Genomic DNA, 24,362 nt, shown 5'->3' on the forward strand with positions numbered 1-24,362 from the left:
TCCTCCTTTTTTCTCTCAGTGTACATGCCACGTTCGGGTCACTAGAAAAACAGACATAAATCAAACATTTCCCACGTTGCGAAACAATTTCCGACTTGAGACTTCTCTCTCTCTCTCTCTCTGTCTCTCTCTCCCCTCCCCCCTTCATGTGAGTATTTTATGTCTGATGGTCTCCACTGTCTATCTTTTGGCTGAGTTTTATTTATGGCATCCGCCAAAACACACACACACGGTCAGAGGCAGGCCGACAGACCGACAAACAGACATTTGATAAATGCATAGACAATACGACTTTAGTTGGGAAATTTACAATTGCTTTTTACTTGAAACATAATTGTTGTTTCTGTTGTTTTTGTTGTTGTTGTTGCCGCCAACGAACCCCGAGATTTGCAACGTTGTTGCCCTGCCTTTGAATTGCATTTTGATTTGTGGTTTATAAGCTTTTGTGTGGCTCATAAATTTGGCTTATTCTCGATGCCATTATAGCTGTGTGGCTGTGGCTCCGGCTGTGGCCAGTGCAAACTTTGTAAACTGCCGGCAATTGAATCACAAATTTAATGGCACATTTTACACAGTCGCCTGTGCAGCGCCACACGGCGTATGCGTACTATTTCCCAATATAATTTTATCTCTTTGATTGGCATTATTGGTTCGGTTTTCATGTCACTGAGGGCATTTCGTTGGCTTTGAGATTTTACCAGCACGAAAATGGATTTTGAATTTATATTTAGTCATGCGAAGCGGTTAAGTGGGCAGATAATTTAATTATTAATTGCTTAAGAATTCAAAAATATATGCGGGCCAAAACTGTGACCCATTGGAAGGGATTTATGGGGAGAATAGTCGCCTAAGGTCCATAGATTTAATTTTTATTTTTGATTTTTTAAATAAAAGTCACTGAATAACTCTATAATGCTTATTTTTTATTTTATTTTATTATTTATTATTATTTATTTATTTATTTTTATTTATTTATTTATTATTAATTATTAATTTATTATTATTTATTTATTATAATTTATTTATTTATAATTATTTATTTATTTATTTATTAATATTTATTTATTTATTATTATGTATCTATTTATTATTATTTATTTATTTATTATTATTAATTTATTTATTTATATCTATTTATTTATTATTATTTGTTTATTTATTATAATTTTATTTTTGTTTCTCTTTTTTATTTTTAAAAAATCAGAAATAAGTAGTTTTTTTATTTCTTTAATAAAAATTGGAAAATATAAATTTTTCCCGATATCGCTAAATATGTTTTAAATGTGAATTTTGGTGTATTCCATGTTGCCGTAATATATTTCTTTATCATTGATTTATTGAGCTAAAATTTGCATTCAAACCTCTTATTTGCGGTCCCTGATATTTAGGAACAAGAATTTTTAAGGATTAAATATACTTCGATTCCCAGAGAAATTATTAGTATTAGGCTTAGAAAAGATATAGCCAAAGCCGTTGAAATAAGGCCAGAAACAAGAAACGAATGGCGGGATAACAGGGCCATTGGGTATGGGGTCTGCAAAGCAGGCATAACTTGATCTTTATCCACTGGGAACTCTCCTTAAATTATTTAAACTTTAAAGCAAAAAAGTTCACCCTTGGATGATCTAATAATTAAAGGAATTGTTGACTCTTACGACTCTTAGTCGAATAATTGTTGTTTATTTCTTGAAACCCCTCAAAGACTTGACTTCTCTGTCGACGAGTCAATAATCTTTGATACTGATGGATGGATGGATGGATGGATGGCTGGCTCACTGTTGCTTCTTGTTTGCTAATTATTTAACTTTCGTGCCAGCTCCGGAACTTTAACTCCACTCACTTTCCTGGGGGCGGGGGGGAAGGACCTCCTTTCATGATTTCCAGCAACGCGGAAATGTCAAAGGCAACTCACTGAAAGAGGAGCAAAAATGTAATTTGCTGGGCAACATTTCATTCATTTTCTTGCTTCGTTATTTTCATTATTGGTCACATTTTATGAACGTTGCTTTGGGGCAAGGGTGGGGCCGTTGGCATTTGCGGCATGCAGCCCCCCCCCCCCCCTTCCTTTATGCCGGCGCCGCTTTATGTGTTTATTTCGGGGGCCCAAAAGGGTTCGGGCCGGGCCCTACTCTTCAGCTGCCAGATGTCCAATCTTGAGTGCTTAAATTATTTATTAGCCATCTTTTGCGACAGCTTACGACCTGATGAAATATTTGTGTGTATTCTTTCTGTTCAGACAGCAACAACAAAAGGAACATATGGCTGCTTAGGGTGGTAGACGGGGGTTGGGGGCTTCAGTCATAAATTATTTGCTGGCTCGTGTGACCCATGGTTGAGGCATAAATCCAATCAACTTGACAGCAAGTCAACGTGGACAGGATCTCCATATTAATTAGCCATTCCCGGATATGGATTTCCCCATGAATTTCCATAAATCATAATAAAATTCATTCGAATGTGGGGCTTGTCTTAACGAGTTCTAAATAAAAGTGAAATTTGGGGCGAATTTGTATGCCAGAATATCCCTTTGAAGGATTATTTGATAGACCATTCTGCATGCTGCCTGTTCAATTATTGCCCCGAGCTCTTTGACATTCATTCAACAAGCTTTTTAATTATTCATTGGCCTTATTGTTTGCACATTTGGCCAATTAAATTATCCGCCATCGAGAGCCGCAGATGGCACAAGTCATAGATTGGATTTAAAAATAACAATAACAAATGGAAATCACTTGATACACGACTGATTGACGTTTGAAGGACAATGAAACGAAGGGACGAATGAAATTATATTTGTTCTTCTTTTCGGTCAAGTCGGAGAGGACACTCACGGCTGTGTGTGTGCAGTCTGGCAGTAAATTGTAAGTTTATTTCGGATGAAATTTATTCAGCCTCTAAAATGTAATCTCAATGCAGGGCCAGGCGGGGCAGGCCCTGCCCGGTCCTGTCTGTGGACTCGACCAAGGCAAGCCGAGCAAATATTTATTTGGACCTCCACCCCCCTCCCGCCAGTCAAGGCTAGGCCCTGCCAGGGCCAGTATATTCCGTTTGCACCTGCTGCAGCTGGAACTCTCGATGTTTGTTTTAATTGAATTGTTGCTGGCCCCGAGAAAGGGGCTAAAGTGAATCTGCAAGTTATAATTTAACAGTTAATTGTTTATGCAAATTAAATTGTACTGCATTTACGGGTAGATGCCTCTGCCACTGCCCCTGCGCCTGCCACTGCCACTGCGGCTGGCATTTAAAACATAACTTGAACGCAAATAAATCTATTATTTATTTGGCTTTGCTCTGGCAAATGTCCATCTCAATAATGCAGTTGTTTCGCATAAACATATCCAAACTAATGGAGGGTTGGAGATACATAAATGTAAATGCCATAAATGCAAGGCAGCTCTAGAAATACATGGCGTATAGTTTTGACTTGGAACTGTGCTCGGTTTAGTTGATCCATCTGTAGCGAATATCATGTATATCTTCACTCTCCATCGATACACTCTGTGGCAGATACCAATAGTATACATATATCGTATGAGATATAGAAATAAGGTTGTAGAGAAAGTGCCCATCGAAACGGACAGACTTTTTTAAAGTTTGTTTGAGAAAGAGAGGTTCGAGCCAAAGCGAAATTAACTTCTCTATTACGAACTTCCGTGCAAAGAAATCCCCTTGAGATCCGCTATATGGAAGCTCGACTGTACCTACAACTTTCGAGATCGCGTGTTACAAACTTCGAACAAAATTTGCTCATTGTTCGTGGATTTGAGCTAACATAACAGTGCTTTCGAAATTTCTCGAAATTTCTTGAAATTTCTATGCAAACACGTGCATTTTTTGTTGGTCTCTGACGCACTTCGCCTTTGATAGTTTTGAGGTAAATTATTTTGGTTCTTTTTCTAATAAATCGAAGATTTACAATATAAAATTAAATTTTAATATAAGTTACTTTTTCTTCTTTAATTCCTTAATTCTAAAAAGTTATAAATCAAATTTTAATGCAAGAATGTGTGCGTCTAACCTATTGACGAGCAGTGTATATATGTACAGTGCCGGACTTCAGTGTAGGCACAGCAATAACTTTTCAGTTTATGGCTATTTTAAGAGCTTTTCCTTCGCGATTTTCAAAAGAAAAATAAATCAATAATATTACAAATAAATTTATAAAAATATAAAAATAAATTAAAAAATTGTATGCTATAAATTAATCAATTTTGTATAAGATTGACTAGTTTTTAAAGGGACGACTTTATTGCAATATTTTTCTTAATTTTTTAAACGAAAAATGTACTAATATTTGTTGTATTATTCTTGATTTGTGATTTGAAATGCCACTTTTCTGTTTCAACTAATATTTTCCAACTACAGACAATAAAATTTTAAACATTAAATTTATGTTTCCATTCCGAAAACGTTTTGCTTAAACGGAAGCCACAATTTTTGTGTTTTTTTTTTCAATTAAATCGTAAAGTTTTTGCGTAATATTTGTCCCCTCCGCTCTTCCCCTTTAATTGCCAATAATTAATTAATTACTATTAATAAATATTATTCACTAATTGATTATCGCTGGCAAGGGTTTACACTCTCCCCCGAAATCATAGTCCCTCTCAGAGGCCCCCCCACATTATGGAAAATCCTCAAGTACAGGGGTACAATGGTACAATTGTTGGACGTAAGCCGGGCGGCAAATGAGCTGTTGGCCAGTCAACAAAGCACTTGAAGTTTACCGTTAGACCGATGGAGTGACTGTTGGAACGACAGGCCAAAACAAAGGGGGCCGGGGACAAACAAAGGCAAATGGGCAAACAAAACCGTGTAGGAGGCGTGTGCGGGGCCGGAGGCGTCGACACTCGAGACAGTCGGCCAGGCCAACAGCCAGGCGACAGTTAATAGATTTATGCAATTGAAGTGCGTCCAGTCCACCATAAACACAACAAAATGCCATGGAGCTCGGGTAATTTCCGCTTTCTGACATTCCGACAGTCCACACCAGTTAGGGGGGAGGGGGGTGGTCCGAACCGGGTAGGACCTCAAAATGTCCATCAAAAACGTCAGCAGGCATACTCGTAGCTGTGGCCAGGCCTCGGACCACAGCTGATAAGATATGAAAAGCAATTTACGTTAACTGTCAACGACAAATTCGACCCCGAGGCCATAAAGCTCCGCCCTTGGCCAATCGGAGGGTATATGGCCTGTGCAATGGCACCTGTACCCGTCCCGATCAGATGTATTTGTAGTCGTGTGGACGGCTCTCGCATAGAGTATCTTTTTGGACTTAATTTTTAACCGCATTTACCCGTAATTGCGTTTTATTGACACGTTAATTGATGCGCCGGATTATGTGATCGAAGAATATGGCGTGGCCGTAGATGGGCGACGCGTACATCGTCCGTCGGGCGTTCTTCGAGGCGGGACAGTCGCAGCCCATGTTGACGCAGATCATCTTGTGGTCGCCGCGGTGCTTCATCAGCAGGCTGTGGGCCCCCTCGTTGACCACCTGGAAGTTGTCGCTGTCGTTGTACACCACCCGGTTCTGGTACCAGTTGTAGTGGCTCAGGTGGTGCTTGCCCGGCTTCAGCTTTACCGTGCCCTCGAACACGCCCTTCCAGTCCACGTAGTACTTGGAGCCGGTCAGGAATCGCGACTCGCGCAGACTCTGCTCCAGATCGATGAAGCCCGACACCTCCAGGCCTTTGCTGGAGCGCATCAACAGGTAGACGATGGTCTGTGGGGAGGAGGAGCAACGGGGTTTGGTGGGGGTTTCCAGATGATTTGGGAATCATTTAGTGAATCACTCACCGACAAGTGCTTATTGAGCAACATTTTCTCTCGTTTGGCGAACTGCCTGAGCACGCGGTCATTGTTGTTCAAGTAGTCGCCGAAGAGCTGGAGCCCGCCCAGACCCCGCGGCTTCAACATATCCATCTCCTTCTGGCGACGATCCTGGTACTCCTTTTCGGTGAGCAGGCCGCCCAGGCAGCTCTTCCCGCAGGCATTCTGTATCAACTTCCTCTGGATGCTCCAGTTGCGCAAATACCGAACGTCGTTCAGAGTTATGAACTGGTCCACATACTCCCCATAAGAGTGGAACCCCAGGAGGCTCATGGTTCAGCCAGGAAAAACTACTAAAACGGTCTAGATTAGGCATTACGATGAAGATTTTATTCCATAACACAATAACCTTTTAGTAAACCCAAAGAAAACGGGGAAAACTAAACAAAAAATGTGTTTTTGTGTTGCGTTAGTGTGGGTGTAATTCAAAATGTGTTGTGTATTTGAAACAAATATGAAACATTACTGAAAACTGCTAGAAAAAAGCCTGCTTCAAGTAAAAGGAACCATTTTTCTGGGCAAGTTCTATTTAAGATTGCACATGTCGGTTTTACGTTTAAATCTTGATCCACCGTCGGGTTCAACGCTCTCCCGACTCATTTTTTCGCTACACTCTCTGAGTAGTGCCAAGCCATCCCTCTAAGGCACTCATTTTCTGCGACGCATTTGCAATGGTCGCTCTTTCTCTTTCTAACCCACCCACATTCCCGCAGAGGAACACGCTCAAGGCGCGCTCTCTTCTTCTTGTCGCTTTTGATCCTCTCTGAGCGAGTTGCCGCTCTCGCTACGCACTGTCTCACTCCCACCTACGCAGCAATGGCACAGGCAATTGCATCATGGTCAGGCATTGGACAATAACAAACGGTAAATCGCAAAGAAGCAACAAGCAAGCAAGAAAACACGGCAAATAATTTCGTAAAGCGCAGATAGCAATACACTGAGAATAATATAAGGAACCGACACAAGCAAATGTTAAATATATATTTGTTACTTGTTAAATTGAGTTTATTTTAATTGCCTTCATTTTGAAATTTGAAACCAGAAATGAAGATATTCAGCCAAAGTCCCAAGTTTCTAAATTGGTAAAGTTTTTTTCGGGAAATCTAGCAAAATTGATAACCAGAACAAGGGGGGCTCCAAAAATAAGCAGCAATTTTAATCAAAAAATGTGCCGCACAATTAATTAAACATTTCCCATATACAATGTATATCTTGTACTTTTGAAAGAATCCCGAGCGTCATTCATGTGGCAAATTTAATAAATGGAAAAAGTTTCAGTGCCCGAGCCCTCGACTTTACCCTCGGCGTTGGCTTGGCTTGGCCCTTTGTCCTGGCCTCCTGGCCAAAGTTGTGCGTTTTTCAATTACAGTTTTCTATGTGCCACGCCCTCTCCCACATACACACACACACAGAGGGGGGGCAGAGGCAGAGGCATTCCGCATATTACACTAATTACTTCATCAACATTTTAAACTGAGCGCCAAAGTGAAATTTGCATTTTCTGCCTGTGCGTTGGCGTTGACGCTGGCTACACTTTTAGTACGCATCCTGTGGATATCCTGTTGAAGACTGCGCTTTAAAAACGTCCCTAAAGACGTTCTATATGGTCCAAAATAATTTTGTTTACCTATTTTTGGGTGGATAGGTATATTTGGGGATTAAAATCAATTAAAATCAAACATGAACACATTCTTGTAAACGTCTACCTCTGTAAACAACACCCGATCTCTAAATTTGAGGTACAAAATTATATAGAGTAGATAATTTATGATTTATCGGGTGTGAGCGGAGATCTGTGAGCCCATTGCAGATTGAGATAATAATAGAACACCCCATAATAGATCCCATTATATTTAAGAGTAAAATGTTGCTCGAATTTAAAAATCTACTATAAATGTCTAGAATTTTCTTTAAGGGTCTTAAAAGGTGGAGTTTTTTAGTAATATTATAAAATATTTATTTTTATAATATACATACATTTATGTTTATTTATTTTATTTATTTTTACATTATTTATTTATTTATTTATTATTCCTTAGGAAATTTTAAAAAACAACTAAAAATAAATAAATACCAATAAATACCAAAATTCATGATTATAATTTTTTTTATCTTAAAATTGTATTTTAATTTTTATTAATTTTTTTTTAATTTGTATTTATTTATTTTTAGTTGTTTTTGAAAACACCCCAAAGGCGCGTAAATCATGAATTTTAGGTTAAACTTTCAAAATACAAAGAATTTATTACAGTATTCCCCTTTAATAGCGTAAGTTTGTACTCTTCCTCAGAAATAGGGCAAAATACACAAATATCCCGCCAGAAAACAGGTTCAACATTCCAAACAGAACTCGTTACGGAATTCGTATTGAATTCCTCAGATGTTTTTAGTATACAGGGTAGGGGCAGCATTCCAAGCTGCTTTTCAGTATCCACAGGTACTACGGCGCACAGGAAGGATTTCCGGTGTGCGAGGGAGTGAGTGTATGGGAAGAATTTCCGCTATTTAGACAAGCTTTCCCACTGTTTCGCAGTCGTTGCTGCCCCTGCCCCTGCCTCTGGTGTCGCTGCAACAATTAACATGCAGCCGCTGCCAACACTTGAGGCTCGGGGCAGGACTGCTGGGCTAGTCCCATCCCCCCCCCTTGCCCGCTCTGGTGTTCCGTTTTGCGTGCTTTGTCACCATCTTGCCTCTTGGTGCCGTCTTGAGCGCGTAAATTGCTACTTCGTGGCCCAGTGCCACTCCCCCAGGACTCCGCATGAGTCCCCCTAAGGTCTTTGCTCATGTCTGGTGTCCCAGGCCCGTCTCGGCCATGGCCATTGTTTGACTTGGTCATTAGTAAATGTACTTTGTCGCAGCATAAAAAGGAGTTAAGTGCGCACTCTAAGGATTTATGTGCATTACCAAAGAATGAGCCAGCAATGCTCAATGGCGGCGGCGGCTGCTGCAGGAGCAGCTCCTTGCCTTCCCTTTCCCCTCCTGCTCCTTTGCCTTTGCCATTGCCATGTGTTAAGTGCACGGTTTTTGATGAATGAATCGGAGCAAAGGAAAGGAAAGTAAACTGCTTAGCAATTGCAGAAAGAGGTGATGTTGCAGGAAGCAGGAACTGCCAATCATAAGCCAGATGGAAAAAAAGTAAAGAAAGTGGAACAGATTGAATGCCTGAGCAAATAGAAGCGATGTATTGGCATTGTTCTGAATTCCATTAAGGAACTACTTTACTCTTCATTGGGTCTCAATACTGCCCAATATTTCTGTGTAATCTGTCCCCTGCAGCAGTCGATTGCAATTGCAGTCCGCAAATAAATTGCATCTCCCTCTCTGTGTCTCTCTGGGGGGGGAGGAGCTTGGCAAATGCTAACACAAATTATCAAGTTACCATAAATTGCCTTCTCTGGGCCTCCGTACATCTTGCGAATGAAATCAAAGCCACATAAATTGCGCAAATATTTCTGGGCCAACTCTGGGTTCCAACTGGGAACAACAGAGACAAAGGACGACCGAAAGAATCATCACTTACAGCTGACCACAAGAGTTGGGTCCCAGGACCAGGCCAGGACCAGGACCAGGCCAGGCCCTGTTCCACTGCTCCATTCTGGGAGCTGTCCCGCAATCGATCAAAGGGAATTATGTCTCAACACAATTGTAAATAAATCTTTGCGGCCATGTGGACATCATGTGCCAGAGCTGGGCTGCTGGGGAGCTAGAGAAAGACGCCGATAGATGGGTTTGAGGGGAGCAAATCCTGCATATCCCACAATATGAAGATTGAGTGGTAATGTGTGCAAATCTAAAGCTTCTGCCTGGTTCGATTCCCTGCCGGATCCTGCCGTATCCTGCTCGTGCTTCTGGCCGTTGACATGTTGGTAAATTGGTCCTTAGCTGATTGCATCGATTGCTGAGGCCTGCCTCCCCAAAACTGGGGAATTAAGTCGAAATTCCGGAAATTAATCTGCTCAAAAGGACAGACAAACCGAGGCACACAGAGCCCCACAGAGGCCCCACAGAGGCCCCTCAGAGGACACACGAAATGCAATATTATTCAAAGTGATTTTACAAGTGTCGTTGTCATTAGGCGATTGCCTGAGGCTTCAAGGCTCTCGTCGGGAGAGCCCAGCTGCTTGGTGCCTCCTTTTTGGGGCAAAATTTATAATGCGCATCGATAATGATTTTTTGGACCCACCTTTCCCGAGGAGCCGCCATTAAACTCGATAACAGGAAATGCGAAATGGCCTTTAATGACAAGCACAAGGGTGCGTGGGTGTGTGTGTGGGCAGAGATCAGAGCGGAATATCTTAGAAATGGGCTTTAAAGGATGGCCTAAAATCGGTTGAACCTAGAGCCACAGAGAGCCCCAGGAGTAGGGACTGCAAACCCATTTTATTCCTCGTTTCCGAAGCTATTTTTTATTAATATTATTTTGGAATATAATTTGTCATGTTCCATAATTTAGGGAACATTTCGATCCCAAGAATTATGAGAATAGGAATAAAAAATATATTTTTGGGGGAAATCGTTTCTAGACTTGAAAAGGCCTTAAAGGGGCCTCCGAATTTGTTGATTTCAAAATTGAAACCCGAAAGCCTTAAATAATATTTAAACAAGAGGTAGACCTGGGCCAAGGAAAGGATAATATGAGTACCTGCAAATGAGTATAAGTGGTCTTTTTTTGATCTAGCTTTTTTCTCAAGGGGAGTTTATGGTCTCCCAGATCTTACTCCTTTCCCAATCGAACACTTATTAATTCTATATTTAATGTTTAATCGATTTTTCGTGATAGAATATTGCTCTCGAAACCCAAAAACTCTGCAATTATTTGGTAATTTTATTTAAAGAAGAGAGCTCTCTCCCTTTTTTCTACAGCAATCCAAGATTCGGGCGAGTACCGGCTATAAACCTCTGGGAACTGCCTTCTCGAGCCCCAGCAAACTGTACTCGCAAGTGATTACCAGTAATAAGAGCACATGTTGATGGAGCATTACAAATGAGATGATGAGATGGGGAGATGAGCGCTGGAGGCCTCTGTGTGTACCGAGGCACACTTTGGCCAACATCTGCTGCTGCTGCTGCTGCTGCTTGTCATGTCTATTGTTAGTCCTGTCTGCTGTTGTCCTCGTCATGTTGGCCATTATATAATGGTCGTTGCCATATGCCAAGCATATTAATTTTTCGCCCCACTGAGGAGGAGGAGGGGCTGCTCCCCCCACAACCGATTGATAGGCCGTTGCTGCCAATTACGAGGCTGCTGTGGCCCCGCCTCCGACTCCTCTAGTCGGATGACATGACACGTGAGCAATGGTTACGGTTACAGGGTTATGGTTATCGGTTTTCGGTGTACGTAATTTCCTTTGCTCATATCCCCCGCCTTAATTTCCAGTCCTTGTGCCGGGCATGCAATTAACTCAAACAGGAACGCCGCCGGAGGACAATGGCTTATTGCGCAATAAAGTTTGATTCGTAATCTGCTTAAAATACCTGTACTTTGTGCGATTATTGAGAGAGCATCGATTCTTGAACTGAATGAATATCGATTTCAGTTTATTTACTCCTTAATTTACACCGAAAAATGAATCAAAAACATTTGGATTACCTCTCGCTTGCGTCTTTCGGGCGGAAAGAATTCTGTTAATATAAATCGTATCTCTAAAACGGACACCTTCGAATAAGATCAGGATTATAATGGTCCACTTGAATCCATTGGTAAACGGGAGAAAACCAATGCTCAACAACACGACGCAAACGTGAGCCAAGGAGGATGGAATTGGAAAAAGTTTTGGAAAAAATAGGCAACAATATTCTATTGTTTATTTCAGGTATTTGTGTGTTTTCGGAATAATCTATTAACAAATATGCAGAGATTTTTAGATGCAAGTACCCCCTAGCCCGCCGCCCATTCTTCATAAAAAGAATAAATAATAATTCTAATAAAATATAGAGCTAAAAATATGTGGTGCAGACTCACCTTTCATTTTAATCGACAAACTTCTGAGCATTCTGCTTCGCTCGAACTCTCGCAGAAAGAGAGGCAGAAAAAACTCAAGCTTAAAAGCGCTCAAATGTTTTCTTGCGGCATTTTCACATTTGCTGCGATTTTTTTCTTAATTGTTCCCAAGCCTTTGGCTCTCCACACTCGTGGCCATTTCTGCCATTTCGATCACTTTTAACCACTTTTCCAGTTTTTTACCAGACTTTTCTGAACATTTCCGCACTTTTCCTTCGTTGAGCTGAATTTTTGCCGCCATTTTGCCTCCTTCTACCTCTTATTGCGCCCCCGCCCTTTATTCCACACATTTTCTTGAATTAAGTCACTTTTTTTGCATATTTATGTCGGATCACTACACCACTACACTAAACTACACTTCACACACCTGCATGCCATTTTTCCCGCTGGATTTTTCACCATTTTCCGCATTTTCTCGGATTGAAACGCGGAGCTGACTTCCGAACGCGCGCTTCGACCGGGTGAAAAAATGAAAGTGAGAGCGGCGCAAATGCGTTTGTTCTTTGATCTTCTGCTCCTCTTTCTATTTACTCTCTCTCCCACTCAAATTTGACACGGCATTCGGTCACTCGTAGGTGATCGAAACGTAATAGGTGAGAACATTAGCGCTCTCTTTTTGCTTTTGCATTGTGTGCGTGTGTGCTTGCAGTTGCTTTAGCTTATGCTCTAGACGGGTGGGGTGGGGCGAGTTGGGCTGTGCATTGATGAGATCATCAGTAAAGAAAAGGTTTATTAATTTGAAGACCTGAACCGGGGCCGTGTAATATCGCACCTTCGCTGAGAGGATATAAAACCGGCAATATTTGCATCGCGTTTCCTCTCCGTTCATTTTTTAACAGTGCAATGACTCGAAGTTGAGTCAAGAGCGTCTTTGATTTTTTTGTGAGAGAGAAAATAGAAGAAGAAGAGCAGGAGACCAAAGAATGAGCGCACTTGCACCGCTCTCACTTTCATTTTTCACCTGGTCAAAGCGCGCGCTCGGAAGTCAGCTCCGCGTTTTATTCCGTGAAAATTCGGAAAATGGTGAAAAATCCATCGGGGAAAATGTCGCACAGGCGTGGGAAGTGATGTTTAGTGTGGTGATGCAGTGAATTTATAAAAAAAGTGTGTTTTAATGCAAGAAAATGTGTGGAATAAAGGGCGGGGGCGCAAAAGTGGCAAATTGGCGCCAAAAATGCAGCTCGACGAAGGAAAAGTTCGGCAATTTGTGATATGTCTATATATATGTGATATATACATATATGCAGAGAAACATATTTTTTTTTTTGCATAATTTCTTTTTTTATGTGTGAAATCTTAAAAGGTTTTATTTTTCCGTTGTGTGGCTATTTTTTGATCAGCTGAGTTCCAGCAATGTGTGTGTGTGTGTGCGTGCTTGAAAATTCGTCAAGTTTTGTCCCTTTCTCACTCCCACTACTCGTAGTCGTGGGATGGGAAGCAGTGAAGAAGGGAATAACAAGAACCGAGTGTTCTCGTTCCAAGTGAAGATCATGATAGGGTGAGGCATGCCCAATGGTGTTGATCTGACTTTCTCTTGTTTCGTGTGAACTTACGCCCTCTAGTGCCTCACCTTAAATAAATATGCCTAAAATTTGTGCGTTTTGCTTGCGGTTTCTGTGCGGTAACGAATGTAACAGAACAAAATTATCGGTAAGTGAGAAATAATACGAATAAATTATGTTTTTCTTTACTGTTTATACTTTTTTCTTACTTTCTTTCTAATTATTTTAAGAGAATTTTTGTATTGCATAATTTTTTTTTTATGTGTCAAAATTTCTCCTTTTTTGCACTTGAGCCATGGGTTTGAGACTCTTCATCAGCTTCCCCTTCGACCCAAAGCGCTGGGAAACTCCGATATTCGCATTCGCGGTTCCTGAGAGCAAGGCACAAATCGGGGGGTGGTAGATGGTGCTTCATAGGCGATTAGAATCTGGGATATATCCTCAAGAAGAGAGGGCCTGGTCTGGCCGATTTTAGCCGTTTCCAAACCGATCATTGGCCGTACTCTCCAGATGCCGGATCGTGGCTGTGAATTCAATCAAAAAAAGGATTGCGATGCCCACTGTGCTGAGAATCGGGTGTAAAAAAGCATACATACATATGTACCTATACATATTTACGTATATACATACATATGTAGGTAGGTCCTTGGCCCTAGCCACATTATTAAACTTCACTCTGAACTCTTAAAAGTTGTCGGCCCACAAATTTTCTGGCTGGCAATTCTTCAGTAATGACCGACCGCACAAACTCCTTGACGGGTGCTGGGAAATCCTTGCAGCAAGCCGCACGAAATTTTGTTATTTCTGTGGTAGACGGGCCCCAGCAGCATAAAGGGAATTTTTCAGTTTGCTATCAGGGGCTCATTTGGCTGCCGAGCAGGCAGAAGTCTGGCCAGACTGGAAAACACACACCAGCCGGAATCATCCGCATCCGCAGCCGTATCCTTTGCCCGCAGTTTATTTTCCGTGGCCATTTTGTGGAGGAAAACAAGAAGTGAATAAGTTGTTGCCTGTGGAATTTTGGGTTCTGCTGTGTTTACTTAAAACTCCAGAGAGGGGCTTCCAAGGGAGCGGCAGCGTTGTTATTAAAGCAATCCAGGATAGAGTAGATATATGATAGAGGACTCCTCCTAATCTCAGTTTGCCGGCCATCTGGACTCGGCTTATTTCCATAACTGTGTGACAACAGGGCACACATGAAGTCCCCTTGGGCATAACTCAATTTGGCTTTGTTTGGAGTCGGTCCTTGGCCAGAGATGACACAAGTCTCTCTCTCTCTCTGGAGGATTTGCCCCTTTTTCAGTGCCCCAAAATACGACTTTAATCATATTTCTTCTCATCCCTCTGCTGCGTCTTTGTGCTGCTACTCCGCTTCTTGGCTTAATAATGCCCCAAAGCATTTTACCAAAATTGAAAACTCGTGCAAATAATTTGCATAATGTGCCACACACACTCGTCTCTCCGAGAGAGGGAGAGAGAGTAGGAGAGGGCATACATACCGTTGTCTTGTTCTTTCGTGCTGTCAACACGGTCGCAGCTCGGGTCATATTTATATTTTGTATTATTTATGCATATGTACTCGTACATATACATAATACCCCTCTTTATGCACAGTGGTCGAAGGGTGATGAGCGGTTAAGTGAAATTTTGAGTGGGCTTTGAGTGGAATGTTGTTAGAATTTAGGTAGGAAAGAGCCACATTGTTAAGGATAAAATTCAGTTATTAAAAGCGGAAGTAAAAATGATGCATTTTGTGTTTTTTTTCTTTCAATTTTTCTTTATTAATGCTCCTAAAATTCTGAGGCTATAATAAAATTAAAAAACTATCCCTTCTTAGTATTTAAATTGAATTTAAAAACATTTTATTCAGTTATTTGAACCAAAAAGACATTTATTAAATTATGTATAAATGGAAAAGCTCTTAAAACAGCAGTAAACTGAATTGCTGTGCCAACACTTAAGAGCGGCACTGTATGTGTGTTGGTGTATGCCAGACCCAAGCCACAACTATGATCATAGAAAACGACGAGAGAAAACGATGATGCCTTCTCTTAACAACGAAGAGCAGCGATGATGCCATCTCTTAAAGACGAAGAGCATCAATAAATAAAAGTTCAACGTAGCGGACAGAGAGCCGGCGAAGAGAGTAAAAACGACAGAGAGACGGCAAAGCGAGACTTTGGCTGCGCCCAAAACACGAAGGAAGCTTGCGGTTTGGCCTCGTGTGGAGCAACGATCGGCAAAAGCTAGCGACGCGTCGCGACTTGTCGTAAAACCTAGAATCCAAGAGGTGTTGCATTTACTAAACATTAAATAATAAATATTCCCATAAATATGTATAAAACATAGGAATATGTATGTATATTCAATGAACCACTGTGTCTGCGTATTTAATATGCAAGACGTTGAATATTTATTTCACGTTTGGCAAACGAAATTACCCTCAAATTGTTGGCCGCCCGGGGAGTTGGCTTGACCCCAAACCACTGCCAATGTTTAAATATGTACGAGTATAGGTTCTTTCATGCCATACAGCAATAATTATGGGAATATTAATATACATATCGCCCCCCAACCGCCCCCACCTGTCTTTTTATGCATTGCCACGTGTGGCCTCGGCAAGTGCAAAAATTCCCATGTCCTCCTTTGGCCTCGCCTGCAATTTATTTATATTGTGTGAGATGGCTCTCTAACTGTACTCTCCTCTCCGCTCCGCTCCTTCCTTCCTGGAGCACTCTCTGACTTGACTCTTGCCATTGGCAAAGCTTCAATAATTGCTGCCAAATTGCAGGCGAAGAAGTCAGCTCTGCGGCAAATGGCCGAAGGAGAGAAAACTTAATTGAAGTGTAAGCTGTTGAAGATGGACTTGCCTTCCCGCCCACCCCCGCCACCCGCCCCCTGCCCCATGCAGGGCACTGCAGTGAAGCCAAGTCACGTCAAGCTGAAAAAGAAAAAAGAAAAATTAAAAAGCAGTGAAAAACCGAAGCCCGAAACTTCCCGCCGCCCACTCTAATGGATTAATTTACTTTGTCGCAGTGCCAAAGCAGCTGCGCCAAGGCGGCCATTGGGGCGTGTAAAAGGTTTTTGCGGCCACGAAACCTAATTGAAATGCTGATGAAAAGAAAATGCTTGCTTCAAAAACAATAATCAACAGTGAAACAGCACTAAAACGCTTTTCAAAAACAACATACACAGAAATACACTAACCCAAACAGACGGACACCTTTTTGTGTTAATAAAAAACCGTAACCGAAAGCAAAACCGAAGCCAAATAGCAACAACAAACCGGAATCAATGTTGCAGCCCATCATGTCCGTGCTAGTTGGCTCCAGGAGGCGGGGCGAGGGTGTTTACTTTTTAACTTTTTCTGGTCCCCGTTTGCCAGTTAGAGAGACACCAGCAATAAGCCGGAAAACGAAAGGATTCGACGGGAATTTAACCCCCTACCAATGGGATAAAACCAAAAGACAATGGAAGTGGCCAGGCGATGCCTTAAAGCCAGTCTTTCGAACTCAATTAGATAGTTTCTCCATTAGATAATCGGCTTAGAATAAGGTGGATATCCTGGTCATAATACTGAGCTCTCGCTTAAGCCAGGATTGCAAAAGCCAATTCCACAAATTATGCCCACAATTTCCCTGTCTATAATTAGCTTTGAAAGCGCCATTTAAGCCCGTCGCCTAATTTAGATAAATTAAATATTTACTACATTTAATTGGGCCAACTAAAGTGTCATCAGTGAATGCGTTTCTAGCATAAAACCATTAACTAGTAATCCCATTTTTGGGAAGCTGAATCATTTATTCAGGCCTTGTTTCACCTGTCCAATATACCCCGAATGCATGGCAAGGACCCGGGCTTTGGGCGCCTCCTCTCTCGTTGCCTGGTTGCCATATGTTGGTCAGAGAATAAATTGAAGTGGTTTCCCCCCGCCCCCACCGCCCCCAACATAAACATATTTTGGCCAGGCCTTCACTGCTCTGTTCTTGTGTGTGTTTTACACCCTTTTTCTGCCCGTGTGCCCCGCAAGCATTTAGCAAGCGGCGCCTTGGCGTATGCAATATTATTTCAAAGACCAAGAAAAATAAACTCCAACACCAGGGCGCACCATGGGGAAGCAGCAGAGACAACGAGATGGCAATTTTAGCATTAAATTAGGTGACCGTCGCCCCCCACAGTCCCCCCCAGTCCCCCCACTGCCCTGCTCTACTGGCGCCCAGGTGGGACAGCTTAGCCCTTGCCACATCACAGAGGGATCTTCTTCGTGTTCCCGCATGTAAAGTAGTTTTTATGCGAGCAGGCCCCTGGCCATGGCATCATTAATTTTAATTTGTATTACCCAGCCGTGGCCAGGATGCCCAGGACACTCGCCCATGCAACATTTATAGCCCTTTTCAGCCCCAACCAGCCCCCCCATGCCCCCGCAATCCGACAACGTCACTTGCATGGCTGTTTAGTTTCACTTAAAGTGCCCCTCTTTGTTGCCCCTCTCGAGGGCCTGGCAGAGCGAGGGCAGGCCAGGGATTCCATTTCAAAATATTGTTTTGTTCTTTTAGACACTAAAAATTCCCATAGTCCATGGTCTTTTCTTCTAACCACAAACTGTTTTCTTGGCTTGGTTTGATTTTTGCCAAATGATTTGCCAAATAAATATCTTGACTTTTATTGAAATAATCAATTGAATCTCAAGTCCAGGCATGTCTCTGCGGTTAAACTTTAAATAAAATCTATGAAAATTGGAAAAAGGAAAAAGCAAAAAAAGAATGGAAAACCAAATCAAATATTATATTTCAATCAAAGAACATTTTGAATTGCTTTTGCTTAGGATCTTTAAATAAGATATTCCTGGACTCTGCAAGAGACTTGTCACTTCAAGGCAAATATTCCAGCTGTTTCCAGGCCACACCGGCCGTTACTCTCTCTCTCTTCCCAGGCGGTGCTCACTGCATGAGGAAGGGAAGACGATTATCATTAGAATTACAAAGTACTTTAGGTAGGTGCCACCTCCTCCAGATCTAATGTCGGAGTTTTATTGGTTTTGTTCGGTGTAAGCAAAGACAAAGACCTGTAGGGTTTTCGCATGGCCAGAGGGAGGGACGGACGGGCAGATAGACATGGCTCTATCGACTCTGGGATTGATGCTGATCATGAATATATATACTTTATAGGTTCGAAAGCGCTTCCTACTGGGTGTTACACCCACCACAATTCGAATACACCCCTTCAAGGGTATACCCCTTGCCTTTGCATAGGTAATTTTCGTGATTGGTTTAGTCTCCATCCTCCATTTACCTTCCCCATTGAATAATGAAGCGAATTGTGCCATTTCCTTGATTTCTTTATATGCAGAATACTTTCTGTTCGCAGTGAGGCCTTTAAGTGAATCCACTGTGCGTAATTAGTAGTCTCTCGTGCTGCCATATCAATAAAGAACCCCACAAATGACTCCGACTTGGCTCCAACTTTTGGCAGGTGGACTAATCCACCGTTGTCCCCAGTGGTTAGTGATTCACTAAACATTTAGCGCCTATTGCCACCCACTAAACCTCCTAATTGGAAGGGCCCGACTAATTTTCATTTCAGTTTTGGGTAGAAGATTCCAGCTACGAATGGGAAAGCTTTGAAGAGATGTTGGGGCTGTACAGACCATTTGGTGGAAACTTGGGCTTTGAGTGGCCCTGAAGCAGAGTATAAAGATTGGAGACTTCAGAGGCATATGTGGCTGAACCTCTAGACATTTTGAAACATATAAAATACACATATATGTAGGAATGTTAGTTATAATAGCGTTTATTGATATGAGTATGTAGTGTAGCTTTTGTAATGAATGTTGGATAACTACTTTAACAATTGATGAGACAACTTATTAAGAGTCCTCTCTCGGGCGCTTGACGGCTCTCTTTAACGACCGCTCTCGCGCTCTACCGATCTGCTCTCTGCTCTCTCGCTATCGGGATGGGGGACGCGAGTGTACCGACAGCCCAGCCTTCTTACATATATGTACAGTGCCGGCCTTAAGTATTGGCACAGCATAATTTTTCAGTTTACTGCTGTTTTAAGAGCTTTTCCATTGCAATTTTTAAAAGAAAAATAATTTTATCCGATAAATAATTTATAATTTTATTATTTTTTAATTTGTGTATAGAAACATTTTTTTTTATTAATCATTATTATGTAAATTTTTTTAAAGTTTTATTTTGCCTTAAAAATGTTATTAATAATTTGATTTATGTGTAAATTTTTGTATGAATTTATATTTATTTTAAAAATATTTATAATTTATTTATTCGCAGTAATTAATATTTTTAATTAAAGAAATAGCAATATTAAAGAGTATTGACTAAATTAGTGCCAGCAGTCGCGGTTATACTAAGAATACATACTAAAAATAAAAATATTTTGAGTATAAAATTTTACTTAATAAATTCAATTTTATTTTAATAAATTAATTTAACTAATACTATAAATTATTTAGTACTATATATTATATGGTTTATATGAATTTATATATGAATTTAACTAATTCAATAAATAAATTTATTTATTAAATTATTATTAAATTTGTTATTAAATTTATAAAATTTATTTATTAGATTTAACTAATACTATTTAGTACTATAAATTATTTAGTATTAGTTAAATTTATTTATTAAAATAAAATGGAATTTATTAAGTGAAATTTTGTATCAAAATATTTGTATAAAAAATAATTCAAGCTAGAAAATTGTTTAATTGACTATAGCATTATTTGGTACAATTTTTTAAACGAAAAATATGCTAAAATTGTTATTAATTTTATTATTATTTAAATATCCCTGACGATATTTAAGGCAATGCTTTATTCCCCTTGACGATCTACAATTCCTGCTCAAAAACACATCTAAAACACAAAACGCGTGTTCACCTTCCGCGGCGTGCGGCAGCTCTTTTTTAAAACGCAGTTTAAGTTGCGTTTTAAGTTTGCGTTTTAATATACCCCTCTCCTAGTTTTTGTTATTTTTTAAAATTTACTAAGTTTTGCGATTGCCAGTTTAGTCGGGGGCTAGAACGCTACAAGTAAGCTACGCACTTTCTGTTGGCTCAGCCTAACTGTAAATCTTACATCTGTAAATCAGTTAGTTTTGATACAAAATGGCCTGGAAACCGACGACACGCTTCGAGGACGATCTTCTCGATTCACAGCCGGGTTGTAATTTTGTGCTGGGGCAGATGGCCTATGAGATGAAGCGCGAGGCGGAGTACAATCCACGTCCCAGCGCCACGTACGACTTATTGGCGGATCGCAACAAGCGCAACGCCGTTATTGATAAGCTGCCCGGCCCGGCGAGCTCCAAGACCAAGGGCATCCAGGACTGCCTGGCCATGATGGAGCGTATCCAACAGATCGCCGGCACCAAGCCGTTGGGAGAGCACGCCACCATGGAAGACTGGAACGACACGAGCACCGTGGAACGGGAGGCCATTGCCATGATGCGCCACTTTAACCTGTTGTCCATGGGTGTGGAATCGATGAAACCGCTTCCGCTTAAGGAAGAGAACGAGCCCAAGGGTTCAATTCATGTGCTTTGCAACGGCCATCGTAGGATGCCCCTGATCACGGATCCCGAATACTTTCGGCCCCGCAAGACACGCCTAGCCAAGAACACTACCAACAGCAGTCTCTCGACCACTGAAACAAGCTTCAACGATTCTGGCTCTTACCACACCGCCAACGACAGCAGCATCTACGGATCCGCCGTATCGGAGCTGGATAACACGACACTAGAACCGAAAAAGATCCCAGCGACAATACCTAAGAAGCCTCTAGCAGCGGAAGCCAATAAGGCCGTACGGACAGATATCCAGCGGCGTCTGAACCAGCGTCAACGTCGTCTCCTGGGTCGGACCCCAGAGAAACCCCAAATAGAATTGAACTGAACTGAAACCCACTTCCAAAAAAGTCAAAAGCGTGGATTATAGACTCTCAAAGGTTTAACCAAATATACATATATCCCTATTTTGGTCACCAATTTGCCAAGTTAGAGATAATGTTTGTCAAAAAAATAAAGTAAAATAATTTAAATGATTTCCACTCTCCACTGAATAGCACAACTTTGGCCTTCGATAATACATTTCGAGGGGTTCTTGGGCAGCAGAATGTACCTCCAGAGATGCTGGGAATTTCAGAGGAGAACTTCTTCGGCCTGAACTACACCGCCTTTCGTGAATTTCCACTCGCATTCTCGCACATTTACGTGAGCCTACAATCGGTGGTTGGGCAGGACCCGCCCCGCCCCGCCCCGCCCGCCCCACGCAACAACATAATTACACTTGTCAGTTCATTGTGCCACAAATGCTGTACGCACACATAACATACCTCTCTGAGCCCGGACCGTGGCCAGGTTAACGGACTTCTGCCGGACGGAAGGACGCACGGAAGGACGCACGGACGGACGGACGGACATTCCGTGTAACCAAAGTCGCATGTTTCACGTGCCAGTTGCACGACAAGCAGCGGCTGATGATGAGGATGCTCATGAAGAGCATGATGATGATGATGGTGATTATGCTGCTGCCGTTGATGATGGTAATTTGTTGCGGCTAATTGCGTTAAAACCGCATGGGCAGGCCTTGAAACGTGACACATTTTTGCGTCACATTGCGGGTCACGCAGCTGCAGCGAAAACTGAAATAAACCCAATTCTGACTGGCAAAAAGTTGCGACTGCCGACTGCCGCAATATTATGAATAGAATTTCCCTCTGATTTGCTGTTCCTTGGCAGCCCCCGGCAGGCGAATGTCGGCTTCAATCAACCCTTCAGAAGTCGGACGGGGCATCAGCCGTAGTCCCCGAAAGCCCCTGGCCTGTCCCCCCTGTCCTGTCCCCCATGTCCTGTCCCCAACAATTGTGTCTGTGTCTGGGCAATAAATTTGTCAATTTTTATTTCTTTATCCATGACTATTACGTCCATTGCTGTCTTTTTTGCTGCGGAGCCTCGCAAGTTTTATGGTGAAACCCCCTTGGAAATAGACCCCTGATATTACCTAGAGATAGCCCACTATATCCCATATTTTCTGTGGCCAATAGTGTACAAAGCAATGACCAATCTAGCGGGAGAAAACCGCATTTCTGAAAACCTTTTCGGCCGGAATGTATCCAAGAGATTTTGGGTTTTTTTCGAACATTTTTTGTATTCAATTCTTTAGGAGCTAAGGACTCTCTACCGGGGCTTCAGTAAGCTTTAAAAAATTCCTTGGGAAACACACATTTCATTGTATTTCCCTTGGGTAGCCCCCCCCCCCCCCCTAGCCACCAAGCAGCCGGAAAAACACAAAGCCCATCGATAGGAGTTTTGTGTTGATGGACACAAAACTTTATGCACTGGAATGTGTGTGTGTGTGTGTGGTGGGGGGGGGGGGGGTTGCCTTGTGCTTTATTTATTTTCATGCTTGTATGTCAGAGAGAGAGAGAGAGAGAGAGAGAGAGAGAACGTTGCGATCCATAAATAAAATGACGACAGCTTGTAAATATGTGTGTGTGCTGGTGCGTGTGTGCTGGTGTGTGTGTGCTGGTGTGTGTGTGTGTGTGTGTGTATCTGTGGGAGCACTCAAGCAACAAAAGGTAGCACGGCGCAGTGGCATTTGATTTATGATTGCTCAGACAGTGAGGTTAAGACTTTGAAAATATTTTCACAGGCGCACAAAAAAAACCCGGCACCAAAAAGGACATTCATTCAGCGGACTGGCAGGCTGGCCTGGCGAAAGGAGTGCCCCAGCATAGGCCCAAGTTCAATGGCCTTAGATGCCCCCTGCCGTTCGTCGCCCCCCCCCCCCCCCCTCATGTTTCGCAGGGGCTTTTGTCATAAAGCTTTTATTAGTGGCTGCTGTTAGTCCTCCTCCTCCTGCTCCTGCGGCAGGAATGCCATAATGCAACGTACAAATACTCACACTCGTCCCCCCCCCCCCCCCCCACTCATCTTTGTCGCCGATCCTGCTGTTCAATCTAATGGGCTTCACATGCGAATTATTTGCCCAAGAATCTAAATATCTCTCACGTTTCCTTCGACAAATATAAACTGAGAGAAAAACATGGTAAAAAAGGTTAAAGGAATATTAGGCAGAAGGCCAGCCCACACAAGCGACCGAGGGGCACTGCTGCATGAGGCGCGGTCTCTGACATTTAGGAATGAAAAGGAAGGCTTAAACTGATCACGAAGAAACTTTTGTTTAATTAGAACTTGAAGAGCAAAGATATCTATTGTTAAAGATAAAAAAGAGAGTCTTAGAAGAAAAGAGGGTGGACAAAATGGGGTACAGGCAGTGGCAGTCCAAGCCTGGAACCATGAAATTTTCATGCATATATTTAGTATATATTTAGTTATAGTTGCTAGTGAAGCTAGAACTTCTGGGCACTGCAGCTTCTGGGGCTTAAAAAGTGAAGCCAATTTGTGTCACCCCTGATCAAAAAGGTTCCCACTGATCACAGTTTCGACCATTTAGCCTATAAGTCGCTCAGCGCCTAGGATTTTGGCTTGGACAAGGGCTTCTTTCGGCCCACCGGAGCTGCTGAAACCCTAGACCGGTTGTGGATCGCCACAAAGTGGTCCACTCGAGCTGTTCTTACAGGAGGAAGGATTTCCGGTTCCGGTTTTCGGTTCTATTTTGTCAAAATGTGCGGTTTATATGCAGTTTTTAATGTTTCTATGGGTATCCAGATATCCTATGGGTTATTATTCTTATTCATAGATACAACCCACGGCCTGCTGCAGATTCGTACCAACCATATTCATGGGTGAACCCATGATAGATACATAGATACCACTCCCCAAGGCCTATTTCCATGGTTCAATCATGGACCACAGCTTTGTTTAGAACCATGGAAACAGGTGTGAGAGTTAAATAAAGTTACTTCCTAGATGTTTTATATGTTTATTTCTCCGGACACGACTTTCTTTCTTTGAGGCGCCATTCAGAATGATCGAGAGTCGATCTCCATGCTTTATCCTACCACAGAGGAAAAATGTTCATTCAATCTTCTTCAATCCTTAGTT

At 42.0% G+C, this 24,362-nt stretch overlaps 2 protein-coding genes across 3 annotated transcripts; one reads left to right on the top strand and one right to left on the bottom strand.

Moving 5' to 3' along the window:
• Nucleotides 1-5,272: 5,272 nt before the first annotated feature.
• On the bottom strand, nt 5,273-6,287 carry LOC108161555 (cilia- and flagella-associated protein 299). Of its 2 annotated transcripts, none has more exons than XM_017295839.2 (3): nt 6,179-6,287; nt 5,797-6,119; nt 5,273-5,722 (listed from the first exon to the last, which is right to left on the bottom strand). In XM_017295839.2, exons 2-3 carry the CDS (start codon nt 6,100-6,102, stop codon nt 5,318-5,320), a joined length of 711 nt encoding a protein of 236 aa, XP_017151328.1. In that variant the 5' UTR covers nt 6,103-6,119; nt 6,179-6,287; the 3' UTR covers nt 5,273-5,317. The 2 variants fall into 2 exon arrangements, with proteins under 2 accessions (XP_017151328.1, XP_017151327.1); XM_017295838.2 differs by having other exon boundaries at nt 5,797-6,122; nt 6,179-6,286.
• Nucleotides 6,288-20,364: 14,077 nt separating this feature from the next.
• Nucleotides 20,365-21,333, top strand: LOC108161165. The gene has a single exon (XM_033393985.1). The coding sequence runs from the start codon at nt 20,464-20,466 to the stop codon at nt 21,247-21,249; it is 786 nt and encodes a 261-aa protein (XP_033249876.1). The 5' UTR covers nt 20,365-20,463; the 3' UTR covers nt 21,250-21,333.
• The last annotated feature ends 3,029 nt before the right edge of the window (nt 21,334-24,362 follow it).

This window comes from Drosophila miranda, chromosome 4 (genome assembly GCF_003369915.1).
Source record: "Drosophila miranda strain MSH22 chromosome 4, D.miranda_PacBio2.1, whole genome shotgun sequence".
Lineage (NCBI taxonomy): Eukaryota > Metazoa > Arthropoda > Insecta > Diptera > Drosophilidae > Drosophila > Drosophila miranda.

Excerpts from the sequence above, each read along its gene's own strand:
- LOC108161555 (XM_017295839.2), bottom strand. The coding sequence starts at position 6,102 with ATGAGCCTCCTGGGGTTCCACTCTTATGGGGAGTATGTGGACCAGTTC. Across the intron at positions 5,723-5,796 it reads TGCTCAATAAGCACTTGTCG|ACCATCGTCTACCTGTTGAT; the intron begins GTGAGTGATTCA and ends TCCTCCCCACAG.
- LOC108161165 (XM_033393985.1), top strand. The coding sequence starts at position 20,464 with ATGGCCTGGAAACCGACGACACGCTTCGAGGACGATCTTCTCGATTCA.